Raw genomic sequence first — 18,794 nt, 5'->3', positions numbered from 1 at the left:
AGGTGCTCATCCCTTTCTTATTTCTCAGTTCAACTCAGGTAACTTCCCTGGATGTAGACCTTGATCATATAGAATCTCCCAGCTCTGGGAAGCTCCAAACAGCGTGGCAGCTGGACAGGGCTGGATGGTGAAGTTTCTGCATCTAAAATTGCCACAACAGCTCATTAAAAAATTAACGATCAATTAACTGAAAAGACTTCAAGTCCATGAACTAGGAAATATTTTCTCATAGAAAATTATGACTTAAGTTTGAAAAGGGTCACAAGTTTGGTAGTTCAGATTGAATCTATCTGTGAAATTTGAAGAGGTTTCAAAGCAGTACGTCTTGGATTCAGGGTTACTGACATAGTTTTCCCATCCGGTTCAAGACCAAGGAATACAGACAGAGACCTCAGCAATCCGATCAACACAGCCCCATCACAAACATATACCTCAAAACTCTGCCCAAATTGTGAAAATGATGTCATCCCTGTATTGCTCTGAGGCAAATTCGATATATAAGACACAGCACACCAGCAAATACATAACATGTACAAAGCAAATGCTGCATGTTCACAACCTCGTCCTCTTGGTATAAGCTCACAGACCATATCACTTCCGATTCGAAAGATTCTTCTTGCAGTGCCAAATAGGAGGTGAAAGTGCCAGTCAGACAGCCTTCTGCTGACTGATTCAGATTAGAGGATGATAAGTCTGTGGATGTGAATTGACTTTTCTCGTAATTTTGAAGCAGATAATTCAAGGCATGTGGCCTGTGCTAAGTGTTTCTGTGGACTATGCAAATAGATTGAAAGAGGAAAAATAAAAACAGGTGTTTCCCCCTAGCTGTCCTTAGCAGAAATCCTACCCTCATAAGTTTGATCAGATATAGAAACTAAAGTTGGAAAATGAGCTTCATCTATTGAGTCATACAGCTTGGAAACAGACCCTTCGATCTAACCAGTCCATGTTGAATATAATCCCAAACTAAACTAGTCCCATCTGTCTGTGCTTGGCCCATATCCCTCCAAATCTTTCATATTCACGTAATTATCCAAATATCTTTTAAACATTGTCATTATGCCCACCTTCACCATTTCCTCAGAAAGTTCATTCCACATCTGAACCATCCTCTGTGTAAAAAATGTGCCCTCATGTCTTTTTTAAACTTCTCTCCATTTACCTTAAAAATGTGCCCCCTAGTCTTGAAATCCCCCATCCTAGGGAAAAGACAACTACCATTAATTCTATCTAAACCCCTCATGATTTTATGAACGTCTATAAGGTCACCTCTCAAACTCCTATGCTCCAGTGAAAAAAGTCCCAGCCTATCCATTCTTCTTTATGACTCAAACCTTCCATACCCAGCGATATCTTGATAAATCGCTTCTGAACCCTCTTTTATTTAATAATATCCTTTCCTATAGCAGGGTGACCAGAACTGGACACAGTACTCCAGAAGAGGCCTAACCAATATCCTGTGTGAGAATGCATCACTTTAACAAGATTATTTTCTTCTTGTTTTTTTTAAGAGAGATCGTAAAGGTAGAGGTGCTGAGGGGTCTCAGAAGAGCGTAGTTTAACAATGGCAGGGGAGTGGCCAGTTCTCCCAGGTCAGGTTTATTTTAGTTTGGTTTAGTTATGGCAGTCACAAGACGCAGGAGTCCAGGAAGATTGCAAGCTTCAGAAAATGATTCCTGACTGACTTTTCTCTCTGTGTCTCTTCGGATGCTATTCCCTCCTGCCTGTTAGAATCTGAGTTTCAATTTACCTTTTTGCCAAGGCATTTTTATTTATGGGACGTTAATGGTTTGGAACAGTTCCTTAATTAAGTTTGTGTATCATAGAATCCCTAGTGTGGAAACAGGCCCTTTGGCCCAACAAGTCCACACCCACCACACCAGACCCATTCCCCTACCCTAATTACTCTACATTTCCCCTGATTAATCTATCTAACCTACACATCCCTGAACACGATGGGCAATTTAGCATGGCCAATTCACTAACCTGCACATCTTTGGACTGTGGGAGGAAACCGGAGCACCCGGAGGAAACCCACGCAGACACGGGAAGCATTTACTAACTCAGTTAATTTTCTAATAGTTGTTATTTTAAATTCTGTGTTCTTTTGTTCAACTGTCGCGTTTAAATAAGTTCTGTTTTGCTTAAAGCTGAGTGGCTTCACCAGTTGCATTGCACCTGGAATTCCACCATCACACCTGCCTTTAAAATAAGGAAATGTTCGGGTCTAGGCTACCTTCTTAAAATATTTTGAGGGGGTCTGGCCTAGTCCATAACACCTGTACAACCTCAACATGTTGTTCATCTTGTGAAATTAGTTATATTGTCCAAATTTAATTTACCATAATCGTGGGGCTTGGTGAATGGAAACTTCCACTTCTCAAGGATGTTGTTTATTTTCTCAGTATAAAATTAGTGTTATCTCTTGTTTACAGTCTTTATGGTTGTCCTCCTTTTGTAGATCTTTTTGGATTATCTCTAAATAATCCATCATTTTATAGAATGTCCATTTGTCCCAGAGATGTTTTAATTAACGAATTTTTGTAATTTTATTTTGGGGCTAGGTCAGGCCAGATATTGATGCCTGGTAGCTAACAGCAATTTTGTTTGTGGAGGTGATAATTTCTCCTTAACTTTTGATAGACTGATTAGCCAGGCTGTGCAGTATTCTATACAATAGATAATGATTTTCTATTTAATTGTCTTGCATTTACAGCACACCTGTGGGTGATTTAAATCAAAACCCTTTTATTTACATAAATAACCAACTTTCATCCAGTGATCGATTACTAACCATCAGTGATAAATTACATGAACAATTGTAAATTTGCCATAATGTGGTTTAGTTGCAATTGAATGTAGCTACAGTATGGTGCCATTAAAATAGCCAGAGCAAGAATGACGCCAAAATAAAATATTGCAGGTGCTTGAGATCTGAAATAAAAACAGGAAACTCAGCAGCTCTCTCAGAGACAGAGTTATGTTTTAAGTCAATATGACTCTTGCTCTGAACGAGAAATGTTAATTCTGTTCCTGGCTCCACAGACCCTACCAGACCTATTGAGTTCTCCAGCATATTCATTTTTATTTGTTATCACAGTAGAATGATGCTGGCTAAAGCTGGTTACGAGTAAAGCTTGGAAGAGAGGTACTTGGATCAAAGGCACCTAAATTGGAATAGACTTTGTACATTAAAAACAGTCTGTTAGCTGCCCTTTGTTTCCATTTCAAAAACAATAGAAGAAAAACATTAGAGTAATTTCAACATTCTGAATTATAGAATCATAGAGATGTACAGCATGGAAACAGACCCTTCGGTCCAACCCGTCCATGCCGACCAGATATCCCAATCCAATCTAGTCCCACCTGCCAGCACCTGGTCCATATCTCTCCAAACTCTTCCTATTCATATACACATCCAAATACATTTTAAATGTTGCGATTGTATCAGCCTCCACCAAATCCTCTGGCAGCTCATTCCATACACGTACCACCCTCTGTGTGAAAAGTTGCCCCTTAGGTCTCTTTTACATCTTTCCCCTCTCACCCTAAAGCTACGTCCTCTAGCTCTGGACTCCCTGACCCCAGGGAAAATACTTTGTCTATTTACCCTATCCATGCCTCTCATATGTAAACCTCTATAAGGTCACCCCTCAACCTCTGACGCTCCAGGGAAACAGCCCCAGCCTGTTCAGCCTCTCCCTATAGTTCAAATCCTCCAACCCTGGCAACATCTTTGTCAATCTTTTCTCAACGCTTTCAAGTTTCACAACATCTTTCCGATAGGAAGGAGACCAGAATTGCACACAATATTCCAACAGTGGCCTAACCAATATCCTGTACAGCCACAACATGACCTCCCAACCCCTGTACTCAATACTCTAACCAATAAAAGAAAGCATACCAAAGCCATTTAATTATATGCAGACACAGTTATCCCATCTTTATTTTAAAATGTTCTGATTCTGAAACATTAACATCTTGCCCAATTACACAAACAACCCAAACTGTGTCCTCAAAGTAATGGAAAATTGTCCCGTGTAAAGGGGAAAAAGAATCAATCTTGCTGGTTTGAACCGTATGTCATCGATGTTTGCATCATGGACTAAATTAGGCTAATCATTACAGTCACATACATTTAAAGGAGAATTCAACTTGCCATATTGCTAGCACGATCAGTGGAATGTCTCATCAGGTGCTTCATAATTACTACGAAAATGTGAAAATAGTGCAATGTAGTACTATCTGCCCTTTTAGCTTTTTCCAGGAGTATTATCGGTCAATGCCTGGGAATGGATTATCTGCCTATCCACATGACAGGATAAATGCCATATTAACCCACACTGTGGTGCTGTAGAGCATCCATCCCGAATACTATAACTGAACTGGAAGCCGGACACAGGGTTAGTGACAGGAATATCTTTGGGCTTATTCTGTACAGTTAGAATCAGAGAGCTTGGAAACAGACCCTTCGCTCCAACCAGTTCATGCTGAACAAAATCCCAAACTAAACTAGTACCACTGCCTGCTCCTGGTCCATATCAAACCTTTCTTATTCATGTACTTATCCAAGCATCTAATTGTTGTAGTTGTCCCTGCCATCCACCACTTGCTCAGGAAGTTCATTCCACATCCAACCACTCTCAGTGTGAAAGACTTGCCTCTTAAGTCTTTTTTAAATCTCTCTCCTCTCATCTAAAAAATGTGTCCCCAGTCTTGAAATCCTACACCCTAGGATAAAGACAACTACCATTAACTCTATCTGTACCTCTCATTATGTTATGAACTTCCAGCAGATCACCTCTCAACCTCTTACGGTCCAGTCAAAAAAGTCCCAGCCTATCAAGCCTTTCTTTATAACTTAAACCTTCCATACCCTGCAACATCCTGATAAATCTCTTCTGAACCCTCTCCAGGTTGATAACTGGGTGGCCAGAACTGGACTCAGTAATCCATGTAAAATCATACACCCTCACACACATGAAACTCACATATTTTTCCTCTCATTTCTTTGCTAAAGATTTCACTTCCTTCCTCTCCTTCTCTTCATCATGGAAGGGATCATCAGGATTTGTAAAATGTAGATTGGAACAACATTTCAGAGTATTGTCCTCGTTACTTAGCCAGCAATATTGTAAGATGATTGAATATTAATACCAAAATCCTTACAAATGTTGCCAACATTGTTTATTATTTTCAAGAAGTAGGCTTGCTTACTTTTCAAAATAAATTTGTACTTAAATTAGTTGGTAATTTTGCCATAAATATAAAGCTGTAAAAATGTTGCAAAGGATAAGAGGAATGACGTGGTATTAAAATATAAGTTCATTTCACAAGGGCTACTGAGTAAGAAAAGCTTCTTACCAGACGTAAACAAGTTGATAAACACTTATGGATTATAAATGAAATCAAAAGGCAGAGAAGACAAATTCTTGAGTCACAAAAGAATCAGATCTGAATTTTCTGGTTAAGTGGAACATGCAAGATCAGTAATATCCATCAAAAGATTACAGAGGAGGAAGTGCTGGATGCCTTGAAATGGTTAAAAGTGGATAAATCCCCAGGACCTGATAAGGTGTACCCGAGAACTCTGTGGGAAGCTAGAGAAGTGATTGCTGGGCATCTTGCTGAGATATTTGTAGTCACGGGTGAGGTGCCGGAAGACTGGAGGTTGGCAAGTGTAGTGCCACTGTTTAAGAAGGGTGGTAAAGACAAGCCAGGGAACTATAGACTGGTGAGCCTGACCTCGGTGGTGGGCAAGTTGTTGGAGGGAATCCTGAGGGACAGGATGTACATGTATTTGGAAAGGCAAGGACTGACTTGGGATAGTGCGTGGCAAATCATGTCTCACAAACTTGATTGAGTTTTTTGAAGAAGTGACAAAGAAGATTGATGAGGGCAGAGCAGTAGATGTGATCTATATGGACTTCAGTAAGGCATTCGACAAGGTTCCCCATGGAAGACTGATTAGCAAGGTTAGATCTCACGGAATACAGGGAGAACTAGACATTTGGATACAAAACTGGCTCAAAGGTAGAAGACAGAGGGTGGTGGTGGAGGGTTGTTTTTCAGACTGGAGGTCTATGACCAGTGGAGTGCCACAAGGATCGGTGCTGGGCCCTCTACTTTTTGTCATTTATATAAATGATTTGGATGTGAGCATAAGAGGTACAGTTAGTAAGTTTGCAGATGACACCAAAATTGGAGGTGTCGTGGACAGCGAAGAGGGTTACCTCAGATTACAACAGGATCTTGACCAGATGGGCCAATGAGCTGGGAAGTGGCAGATGGAGTTTAATTCAGATAAATGCGAGGTGCTGCATTTTGGGAAAGCAAATCTTAGCATGACTTATACACTTAATGGTAAGGTCCTAGGGAGTGTTGCTGAACAAAGAGACCTTGGAGTGCAGGTTCATAGCTCCTTGAAAGTGGAGTCACAGGGAGATAGGATAGTGAAGAAGGCATTTGGAATGCTTTCCTATATTGGTCAGAGTATTGAGTACAGGAGTTGGAAGGTCATGTTGCGGCTGTACAGGACATTGGTTAGGCCACTGTCGGAATATTGTGTGCAATTCTGGTCTCCTTCTTATTGGAAAGATGTGAAACTTGAAAGGGTTCAGAAAAGATTTACAAGGACGTTACCAGTGTTGGAGGATCTGAGCTACAGGGAGAGGCTAAACAGGCTGGGGCTGTTTTCCCTGGAGTGTCAGAGACTGAGGGGTGACCTTATAGAGGTTTACAAAATTATGAGGGGTATGGATAGGATAAATAGACAAAGTCTTTTCCCTGGGATCGGGGAGTCCAGAACTAGAGGGCATAAGTTTAGGGTGAGAGGGGAAATATATAAAAGAGACCTAAGGGGCAACCTTTTCACGCAGAGGGTGGAATGAGCTGCCAGAGGATGTGGTGGAGGCTGGTACAATTGCAACATTTAAAAAGCATTTGGATGGGTATATGAATAGGAAGGGTTTGGAGGGGTATGGGCCAGGTGCTGGCAGGTGGGACTAGATTGGGTTGGGATATCTGGTCGGCATGGTCGGGTTGGACCGAAGGATCTGTTTCCAAGCTGTACATCTCTATGATTCTATTTTAAACCACTGAAGGTGAGGTGCCAATTAGAATAGTGATCAAACAATAAAACCTAAAAATAACTGTATACCACGTGCTTTGCACTAATGCAACCCATTGTAAGAATTTACTGTTTCATGTGCACCACCCTTCACTTTGCCACTGACAAATGCGTAGTGTCTGATAACATTTTTTATTTAGTAGGTGTCATTGGCAATTACCTGCCCTTTTATGAACATTTATTAGTTCTGCATAATTGCTCTTGAGAATGGCTTGTTACCCTTTTATCTGGAAACACTGAGTGAATCCAGAGTATAATATATTTCCAACATTACAAAATACACCAATCATTTAACATTCTGGGAACATTGTCCCACTATAATTATATTTATTTACTAACAAAATATGTACATGTAAATCAATTATTTTAATATTAACTCATATTACAATGTACAAACAAATTGCATTAAAATGGTTACAATACAAATGAAATGTATGCAGTAGTATTCAGACTGTTAGAAGAGAATGTGGACTGGAGCAGATTTAGTTTGAAAGCAAAATAAAATGACTCTGTCCAGTCTAACATGAATAAAAGTGTCAAAAGGAAAATTGTGTCACAAATTTGGACCAAATGATTGCTAGGAACACAGGTCAATTGAAGAAACTATGATGTCACAAAGAGGCAAGTCAAGACAGATTAAAATACAGGTCCTAAGTGGCTGATCAGAACTTTTTTCCATTAAACATTTAACAACAAAACTATACAAAAACCTTTTTAAATTAAACAACAGACTTTAAATTCAAGTTCACAACTCTATAAGAATGATTTTTAAAAATCCTAACTTATTACACATCAAATTTTAAACAGCTAAAAATTAGACAAATAAAATGAATTAGACAAATAAAATTTAGTAAAACCAATATCTGCAAAAGCGTGATGAGTGTATGTATTGAAACCTGGGGTTCAAGCTACCAATTCCTATAGTGTGCACTGAGATAATTCAAATAAACATAATACTGGAAGAGCATTAAGAGGAAAAAAGATTGAACAACAATGGTAGTTCAGGAAATAGTGCTGTAAAACTATATAGGGATGCAATCTGTTCTGAATAAAGTGACTGATAGTTTTAAATCAAAATGTGAATACATTTGCGATATTTACTTTATTCAATTCAATTAGTCCAATCTGGTCATACTGGGCCCTGATTTTCATTCTGATGCAATGTGCCTCTATTGTGACTAAAATACTAGAAGACATCAGGAATCTCAAGTCCTTTCCTTGAACTCAGTGTTTATTTTCACAGGTTCAGTTTTGGGGCTGATCAGTCATTCAACTGGCTATTTAAATTATCAGTTGCCTCCATTGGATTTTGGAGACCCTAGAATGTAGAGGCTTGAGTGTGGAGATAAATCCTGATTCCCTTATCAAGAAGTATCAAAATGTGTTCTTGTGAATGAAAGTGCTTTGCTGGATAGAGTGTGGTTTTCATTTTTGTCTTGCGTGGTGCATGGGAGTATGAATGTTAAAGGGAGCAGGGTGAGGACAAACAGAAAATTTTATATCTATTTCCTTTTTGAGAGGTGAGATACACCTTTGGATCTGGTAAGGTTCCTTTGTTGGAGGCGAGCCATCCATTGAAGAGGGTAAGGCATCTTTCAAGATTTTGAAAAGGTATACTTATGCATGAAAAGATCATAAATTAATTGGGATTGCCAAGGTTCTCAAGGAACTGTATAAAAACGAAGCATGGAGTGAAAAACAAAAGCTGCAATTATTTTAGTGTGCTTGTTAACACAAGGCTATTACAATTTTGTCCTGCATGAATACTTTCTCAATGCTTTTACAATGGGGTGCCTATCAAGTGAACAGTTTGATGGACAGTTCTAACTGCTTATTGAATGGAAAGGTTTGTTAACATAGAGATTAGTTGAAGGAATTTCAATATATTGACATTTTTAAAAAGTGAAAGTTTTTATTCCAATAGTGAGTTCATTAATAGACACTATCTTCCTAGCTCCTGAGTTTTACCCATGCTGGACAGCAGGTTACTTGGCATGGGGAATGTTGTGTCTAGATTAGACTGGTGCTGGAAAAGCACAGAAATCAGGCAGCATTCAAGGAGCAAGAAAATCGACGTTTCAGGCAAAAGCCCTTCATCAGGAATGTCATCAGGAATGCCCAAAACGTCGATTTTCCTGTTCCTCGGATGCTGCCTGACCTGCTGTGCTTTTCCAGCACCACTCTAATCTAGACTCTGGTTTCCAGCATCTGCAGTACTTATTTTTGCCATGGGGAATGCTGTGGGTATTTCCAGGAATTAATAGTCGCCCTGCTATCCCCTGACCCTCATCTGCAGAGACTGACCAGACTGAGATCTTCGAAGTTTTTAAAACAGCCTTTATTGCTTGCTATAACAAAGTACTCCACAGTAACTAAACCTAACACAATGGAGACCCAGAATATAGGATTAGAGTCAGTTATATTTTTAAATTCACTTATGAGAATTTAACATTTAGCAATTAAGAGGTGTAAAATTATCTAAATTCAGTCATTACTATTGATTAGGTTTACATCATGCATAGCATATGAGTACAACTGACCAATCACTATTTAGGTATGCCTATCTAATTGTAATATACAATTAGTGTGAAGACATGTACACACCATCAGGTCAAATTGTACTACAGGCTACAATTTGTTCCTAACATGATGGTTTTTGAATATCAATCATCCTCCCTGTCTGATGTCCCTGGTGTCTTCACAACTTCTCTCAAGGCATAGAGGTTCAATGAATAACAACCCCTCTGTGGAGTCGTGAGCATTAACTTTCCTTTGTCATCTTGCAGACAGGTTAGCTCTGACAGCAGCTGGTGTGTTGCTCCCACCTGTCTTCCCATTTATTGTTTAAAGTCTCTGAGGCCTAAAGCTGTGGTGTCCCTTCTTGGGAACTGACAACCTGCAGTTTTATGTCCGTGTATTTTTATCCACAGCTAGCAGCTCACATCTCACAAATGCATGCCATTGAGATTACTGTACAAGATCATTTGGTTTAAAGTTTTCAGAGAAGGAAGGATAAAAGGTGACGTTGAGAGCTATGAGTTGGCGTAAGTTGGAAGAGGGGATTTAATAGCCATTGGAATGATTGGAGGCATAGGGGCAAATGGAGTTTAAGAGACTATGGCAGATGGGTAGAGGAGCATAGGGTGGCTTGGGGGCAATATAGTGTCAAAAGGGGACTATGTAAATGAACATTAAGAGTTCTACAGGATGTGTGGGGAGCTTTGAGAGATGGATAGGCATGACATGGCAGGAGGGGTATGACGAGCCATGAGGATGAGGAGATGGACACAAGGTGACAGAGCCTCTTAGACTCTCCTGGGTCACTCAGCACAACTCCAAATCCATACCATCAGAATTGTAGGGGGCCATTTTGAAAAGTGGCGTTTGCAGAGCTGAATTATCTTTCGCTTCTGTATACCTAAAGTGGGCATGAGAATCAGGCCTGGGTGTATTATTCAGTCTGCTGCTCATCCATTCAAAAGTGTGAATCTGTATAACATTAGAAATTGTAATTTCAGCACTGGGATCAATAAAATTTTAAACACTTCAACACAACAAAAAGAAGGACAAGTTGTAGGAAGGTTACATTTGTAACATTGCACCATGTAACTTATCAATTCTCTATATTGTATATTCTTTTTTCTTTAAATTCAAGAAAAAGCACAAGTTGGTAAGAGATGATGATTCATTAAAGTCAACATTACAAACACTGCCAGTGTCAAAGGGTGAAAAGGAAATCTCTACATTATGCAATGTTTGTGGAAGTGTTTGTTCCACTGCCCTTCAAGGAGCTGCAAGTTGTTTCTTGGCATGAGTGTTGGATGAATAATCTGTCTGCGTTACTGTACATTTTAAAAAGCATTCCGGCTCTATTGTTTAAGCAGCAGGAGACAGGAAGATGTTGAATATGATAGCAAACACCACACATGAAACATATGCTAAAATTGAAACCCAAAATCTGACATCCTTTAAGAGTTTCTGATTATAACAGCTGAAAACCACATAACCGATGGTCATTCCAGCTAGACCACCTGCAATGTGAGCCACAAATGATACCTAGAGGGAATAGAAGCATGATGTTAGAATAAATAATCTAAATGATAAATTTTAATGTTACAATAATATTGCAGAACAAATAAAATCATGTGGTAATTTAATTTAATTCCAGTAACCCAATATTTTGAGTCATCATTCCTAGCTGGCAGCATGAACATTAAATTCACTCTGCAAAAACAAGACTAATGTGCTGATCCACTTTCAGACATGGTGTCTGCAGTTTCCAGGCAGAAACGGTTCATGAGAATGACTCATAGAAAGCTTAAGCGATATTTTTATCCATTCACCATGATTGAAATAGTTGAAGTGTCTAAGTAGTCTTTCATTTCTTTTACACATTGATGAATGAAGAAAAAAAGTTCTCTGAATTATTCTGCCCCACACAAAAAAAAATAGACATTTAGCATTGGCATTTGCCAAAATATTTAATTCCTTAAGCCAATGAATGTGATTAACGTTGTGATTATAATGAGGTCAGCCAGGTGGACATGATGAAATATGAGTTCCCTGATTAGGGCTGCCCACCTGGTTCAATTAGGGAGCCCTGGCTGATAGATGGAAACAGGACTTTCAGAGATTCTGTTCACTCTGAGGAAGATGGACCAGTGTCAAGTACTATACATGTGTTAATAAAGGGTGACTTAGTGACAGGGTACCAGTTTCAGTGGAGATATTATACTGGTGACGAAAGAAAAAAATTTGCTCCTGAAGAAATTTGGTCACAATAGTCATCTTTGAGTTGGGATAAGCATTTCTGGCCTCATGCTGTTATTTGGGAAGCTTGACTCATTCAATCCTGCCGTCGAAGACTGGGTCTAGTGCGTGAAAAGAATGCATTATTTTTTCTGGGCAAATGATATTGGGACAGATGAAAAACAACACGTAATTCTGCTGACAGTTTGTGGACCCCCAGCTTTATTGGTTATTAGGAGCCTTATGTTTCCTGAGGTACCAGATATTAAAACCTTTCAAGAGTTGATGGATTTAGTTAAGGAATAATACAACACCAAGCCTCCTCTAATTCTGAGATGCTATCAGTTTTACTTGGCAGTTCAAAATATGAGGGGTCCATGTCAGGATTTTGACCAGGTTTAAGATCATTTGCAGAGGCCTGTGACTTTGGTTTAACCCTAAATGAGATGCTGTGAGACTGTTTAGTCAACAGACATAACCTCCCACCAAGATCTTCATTTTGGACACCCCTGGATGACCCTGGTGGAGTGCAGCCAGTATCTGGCAGCAACCTTTGTTCAGGACAATCACTCTTGCTCTCCGTAATGCAATGTCATTCTCTACAGTGATGTGGTCTCACTGGGTCAGAAAAGCTTTCAATCCTGGTTATGATGGCCCTTTTGTTTCTCCCACCACCACCACCAGCTGTTTTAGTTTCTCCAGAACTGGATCTCCTGTGTCCATGCTGATATTTTTAGTGGTGACCAGAAGGTGTCCAGAAGGTTTAAAATGAGAAGGAACTCTTCCAATGTCAGCATCAACAGTGATGTATCCACTAGCGGGAGGGGGCTCAAGATATCTGCATTTGTTATTTGACTTCTCGGACTGTGTTCCAACTTGTAATTTTGCCCACTTAGAGTGAGAGCTCACTGTTCAATTCAACTGTATGCTTTGGGCCGGATGGTCTTGGCCTCTTTGAGTAGCCCCAGTAAGAGCTTGTGGTCTGTTACTATCACAACTTTATGTCTGTCAAGTTATTGGTAGAACTTTCTCACCAAAGGTGACTGCTGAACCTTCCTTCTTTATCTCAGTATATTTGCACTCTGCATCAGCCAAAGTATGGGAAACATTTGCTATTGGGCGTTCCTCTCCATTGGGCCATCTATGAGCCAACAATACCCTAGTAACATATGGGGAGGTGTCACATATCAGCACCAGATCTTACTTGGTATCAAAGTGAGCCAACACTTTGGAGGAGGATAGCTGCTTCTTCACTTCCCTAAAAGTTATGTCTTGACTATGAGACCATTTCCAATGCTGACCCTTTTTCAATAACTGATGTAAAGGTGCCAAGGTGCAGGCCAGGTTATGTATGAAGTTTCCAAAATAATTCACCAATCCAATGAAAGACCTAAGCTCAGGTACAGCTGTGTGAGCCGGGGCACCTTTCATCGCTGTCAGGTTTTTCTCCAACTTGTATAACCCAGTTTTGTTGACTCTGTAGCCCAAGTAAGTCACTTGGGATGCCAGGAACAAACGTTTTTCCCTTCTAAGGCATACGCCCACCTTGGAGAAATGTCTAAGGATTATGTCAAGTTCTCTCAGTGCTCTTTATTAGTCTTCCCTGTTATTCAGACAGCATCTAGATAAATAGCGACCCAGGATAGACCTTGTAAAATGTTCTTTGTCATCCGCTGAAAAATGGCATAGGCTGATGATGCCCCAAAAAGCAGTCTTGTATATTGGTACAAACCCTGATGGGTATTAATTGTAGCATACTTCTGGGAATCCTCATCTAACCACATTTGTAGGTATGACTGACTCATGTCCAGGTTCGTGAAAGACAGCTCTCCTACCAGCTTTGTGTATAAATCCTGTATGCATGGGATTAGGTACAGTCGGTTCTGCTATAACGTGTGTTTCTTCAATGCAAATTGGCTCAAACACGATTGAAGAGTTTAGACCGTTACTTGTAGAACACGAACTTTCCTTACCTGTATTGGCAACAATGCAATTTCAGCCCCGTGTGATAAAAGGCATAATCAATGCAAGGGCAGGTCCCGTGACACACAAAGTGTGGATAGCTGAGGTGGTCTTGAACAAGCATGTGGACCACATGAAAGCTGCAAACTTCTAAACATTATGGGAGCAAAATATACTAAGCTCCTCAACAACTTTTCCAACTGTTCTGGAGTGTCGAGAAAATCTCAGAGTCTGAGGTCAAAATAGTGAAATTCGTAGCCTCCACATAATTATCACCTGAAGAAGAGGATGAATTTCTTCTGAGAAACTCCGGGCTCAAGAGGCGGGCTACAGTCCAGTATACACCACTGTATCCATAGCTGAGTCAGAGGAACCAGACCCAGTGCAAAAATGTCTGAGGAGAGGCTACAAGAAAAGGTACAGGCCTACGTCCCCAGACCTAGTGTGGGAGACTTGTAGTGTTTGGAACGAGGTCAGCCAGATGGACCTCATAGAATATGAGTTCCCTGATTGGGTCTGTTAACCTGGTCCAATCAGGGAGCCGTGGGTGACAGATATAAACACGAGTGTCAGCTAGGCTATTAATTGTGAAATGGAATTGTCACCAATGGAAAAATAAACTGTTCAATATTGGAAAAACAAAACATGAGTGTCAGACGTTCTGTTCACCCTGAGAGCTGGCTCTGAGGAAGCCGGACCAGTGTCAAGTACTATACACACGTAAGTAAATCCAGTAGCATCTCACCCCATCTGCTGAAGGAGCAGTGCTCCAAAAGCTTGTGATTTCAAATAAGCCTGTTGGACTATAACCTAGTGTCATGTGACTTCTGACCATGTATATAAATGGTAACTTGGTGACAGGACACTGGCTTCTGTAGAGTAATTTCAGTTATCATTTGTAGTTATTAGCAAATATTACACACTTATACTGGATGTGATTTCAAAAAATATATAATTAGAAAAAACTGACAGTGATAGCTATGAACTGTTATGCACTTTTTGCAATGTTATGACTAGAAGCCCAAAAAGAATTCTATGCTGTTTTCTTATTTCAATGTTTTTGCTAAATCTTCCAGGGCCTTAATGACTTCAGAATTAGATCCTTTTCAGATTATTTCTAAATTGAACCATTTAGTTCCATATCTTCTTTCACCACGTATCATGAGGTAGTGTACAATTCTTTCTCGTGTTAATCTCTTAATGAATATGGTTTCACAGTACGAAAGATGTGTGGTTTAATATTGTCACATGGCAACGCAATAGATTCCCCATTGGTATTTCAATTTGTACACCCAGGTGACTCATACGTGCTGTAGCTTGAAAGCAAACAAAGACAGATTTATTACTTTGGGTTATGCCTATTATTCAAAAGCCTTTAAGTATTCAAAAGCAATATGACCTTTAAGCACCTATGAGTCATAAAACTGCATGAACTCCCATTGATTCACAGCAGTTCCATATCACCACAAACACATGAATAGATTTGCTCTTACCTTGTGTGTGTATCTGTCGTTCAATTTCTTTCAAAGTAGGAGTTAAATAAACTCTCAGCAGAAGGAAATCACAGCAGTAAGGAAGTAAAGCCAGAAAAATATTAATTTCTATAAAAGCAGAAAAGAAGAAAGGCAGAATAGGGTATGGACTGGTGAGGGGTATAAATAAATAGAAATGCTGCTGCAATCATCAGAATGTTTCCAAGCAAATAAGGCCAGTTATCAAATCATAACTATTTATTTCTTGTAACAATCTGAACTATGAACCTTGCAGGTGCCATAACTGATTACTCAAGTCAAATGCCATTGGTTTTATTGCCTCTCACTGTATCAGCCAGTGTGCATTGGTCATTATCAAGCATAAAGAATAGAAAGGTCAGCTTGGGGATGAGGAGCTACTGTATGTTAGCAATGAGATAAGGAAAAAATTGATTTTGGATGATATTGTAAAACTGGCCTTATCAGCTTGTCAACCATGAGTAACGTTCTATAATTGCAAGATAATAAGAATTAGGAGCAGGGGCAGGCCAGGATTTCAGAAATATGTCAGGCTATTGCTTCACTGGACAGCCCCAAACGGTTTGTAAGGAATACTGTACAGGGTCAACAAGCTATATTTTCTGTTGTCATTTCAGATACCTAGGTCAATGATAGGTACTCCATTCAGTTTAGTTCCTTTCTGTAGACTTTGTGGTTTAATAGAGCAAAGTGACTTGCTGCAGTATTTCAGGGTATAGTTAACCACGCTTCTGTGAGTCTGGAGTCACATGTAGTCTAGGTCAGATAAGAATGGCAAATTTCTCTTCCTAAAAGACATTAATGAACTTGATGGAATTTGATAGTGGTTATATGGTTGTCATTCCTTACTTCCAGATACTATTAAATTTTACTTGCCCTGATGGGCTTTGAACTATGTCCCTAGAACATTAGCCTAGGATTCTGGACTGCTCGTCCTGTGACATGACCACTGCATCACTGCCTGCTCTCTAATGCCCTCTTTTTTCAGTACCTTAGGATGAGGACAATCTGTGTGAAGGACTAGCCAGCATTTCATCACATTCATTTTCTACTACTTCATCTGAATGTTTCTCTCGGTGTTGTCTCATGATTTTCTACGTCCTTGGGGTACTTGTGTGCCTTTTAGTTTTAAAACAGATACAAAATATTTGTTCAAAGATAAATTAATTTTTATTCATTATTCATATACATTGTTCTGATTAATTCCCCAATTTCATTCATTAAGGGACCGTTGCTGCCTTTGCTTCTTATATACATGTAGAGGCTTTCGCCACTTGTAATATACCTCTTGCTGTTTTCTCACACATGTCAAATTCTCCCTTTTCATTATATCTCAGTTGACCAATGGACCAGGGAATGGCAGATGCTATTTAATTTAGATAAATGTGAGGTGTTGCATTTTGGTAAGGCAAAGCAGAGCAGGATTTAGACAATCCATGGTAGGGCCCTGCGCAGTGTTGCCAAACAGACCTAAGGGTACAAGTGTATAGTTCCTTGAAAATAGAGTCACAGGTAAACAGGGTAGTGAAGACATTTAGCACGCTTGCCTTCATTGGTCATGCATTGAGTATAGGTGTTGGGACGTCATGCTATGGCTGTACAGTACAGGATGTTGGTGAGGCCACTTTCAGAGAACTACATTCAATTCTGGTCTCCATGCTGTAGAAAGCTGTTGTTAAACTTGAAAGGGTTCAGAAAAGATTTACAAGGAAGTTGACAGGATTGGAGGATTTGAGCTACATGGAGAGGCTGAATCTCAGGCTTTTATCTCCTGAGGAGTGACCTTATTGTAGTTTATAAAATCAAGAGGGGCATGGATAGGGTGAATAACCAAGATCTTTTTGCCAGGGGAGGGGAAATCCAAAACTAGAGAGCCTAGATTTAAGGTGAGAGGGGAAAGATTTATATGGGGCAACTTTTTCAAGCAAAGGGTGGTGCCTTTATGGAACGTGCTGCCAGAGGAGGTGGTGGAGGTGGCTGTAATTACCACATTTAAAAGGCATCTCGATGGGTACATGAATCAGAAGGGTTTAGAGGGATATGGGTCAAATGTTGGCACCATGGCAGGTGGCACAGTGGCTCAGTGGTTAGCACTGCTGCCTCACAGCGCCAGGGACCTGGGTTCAATTCCTGCCTCAGGCAACAGTCTGTGTGGAGTTTGCACATTCTCCCCGGGTTTCCTCCGGGTGCTCCGGTTTCCTCCCACAGTCCAAAGATGTGCAGGTTAGGTGAATTGGCCACGTTATATTGCCCGTAGTGTTAGGTGCATTAGTCAGGGGTAAATGTAGGGGAATGGGTCTGGGTGGGTTGCTCTTTGGATGGTTGGTGTGGACTTGTTGGGCCGAAGGGCCTGTTTCCATACTGTAGGGAATCTAATTTAATCAGATGGGACTAGATCAGTTTAGGATATCTAGTTGGCATGGACAAGTTGGACCAAATGGTCTCTTTCTGTGCTGTATATCTCTAAGGTTCTATGAATTCAAGCCTTTGGAGCAAAATCTGAATTCTAAGCTGGAAGTGTTACCAATAATCCAAGGCTGTCATAAGTCATCATTATCAAGCATTAGTTTGCTGTCTGTTAAACACTTTGTTAATTTGTTAGATTATCATATTAAAGGTTATGTGCAAGAATGTCTTAGTAGTGAGAGGTTAAGATAGATATCTGGAATACTTACACGCAAACCATCTCCTCCAACAAGGAACCTTCTATATAGGGCAAACCCCACATCAGTACCAACTGTAAATAGGTATATTCAAATGATTAATTTAAACCATATAATTGAATAACCAGAAAATACAAATGGATGGCACCAAAAGACTAAATTTAAAATATGTCAAATGTCGGCTTTCCCAAACATGGTCAATACAGAAGCATGGACTGAAATCACTCATGACAGAAGATTTAACTAAAGTGTCCTAGTCAAGTGCAGTGGAATTGTCTACTTCAAACTCTTTAATTAAACAAACTATCAAGGAACTTACATGCGAGGGGAGATTATGTTGTTAAAAGTGAATGCTACTTATTTATTCATGAGCAAGAATATTTTATTTGGTATTCCAAATTTGATATGGGCCTGGATTTTTATCTTTGACACACCTAACAGTACACGGAACATTTCTGAACCATGTGAGCCTGTCTAAGGAGGAAGGTCCTGGAAATGTGGGATCTTCCTATCTGGGATCCAGATGAAGACTGGTGTTGATCCAGCTGACCCAAAAAAAGAGAGTGGAGGTAGATACATAGGCTGCCAGATGGCCGAAGTTCCTGAGAATCCATTAGTTTGGTAAAACAGCTCGGCTTCAAGAAGAGTATTACTTTGGCTGTCTAATTTCTGCTTTCAATTGCACACTGTTTATTTACACAAGATTACAGATTTTAAATGCTTGCTACTTCTGCTGTTGATGCTTGAAGGGTCAATATGATTGTCACTTTTATTGCCCAG

At 39.9% G+C, this 18,794-nt stretch overlaps 1 protein-coding gene across 3 annotated transcripts in view; it reads right to left on the bottom strand.

Moving 5' to 3' along the window:
* Window positions 1-7,317: 7,317 nt before the first annotated feature.
* rhbdl2 (rhomboid, veinlet-like 2 (Drosophila)) overlaps window positions 7,318-18,794 on the bottom strand; it is a 66,679-nt gene continuing 55,202 nt past the window's right edge. Inside the window, exons 7-8 of one of the 3 annotated variants that reach the window (XM_072548480.1) lie at window positions 18,027-18,088; window positions 7,318-11,185 (exon numbers count right to left, since the gene is read on the bottom strand). In XM_072548480.1, the coding sequence (XP_072404581.1) occupies window positions 11,006-11,185; window positions 18,027-18,088 (242 nt within the window). In that variant the 3' untranslated portion in view covers window positions 7,318-11,005. The other 2 variants (XM_072548482.1, XM_072548481.1) reach the window with 2 other exon arrangements.

This window comes from Chiloscyllium punctatum, chromosome 27 (genome assembly GCF_047496795.1).
Source record: "Chiloscyllium punctatum isolate Juve2018m chromosome 27, sChiPun1.3, whole genome shotgun sequence".
Classification (NCBI taxonomy): Eukaryota; Metazoa; Chordata; class Chondrichthyes; order Orectolobiformes; family Hemiscylliidae; genus Chiloscyllium; species Chiloscyllium punctatum.
This window is presented reverse-complemented; position numbering and strand designations above follow the sequence as displayed.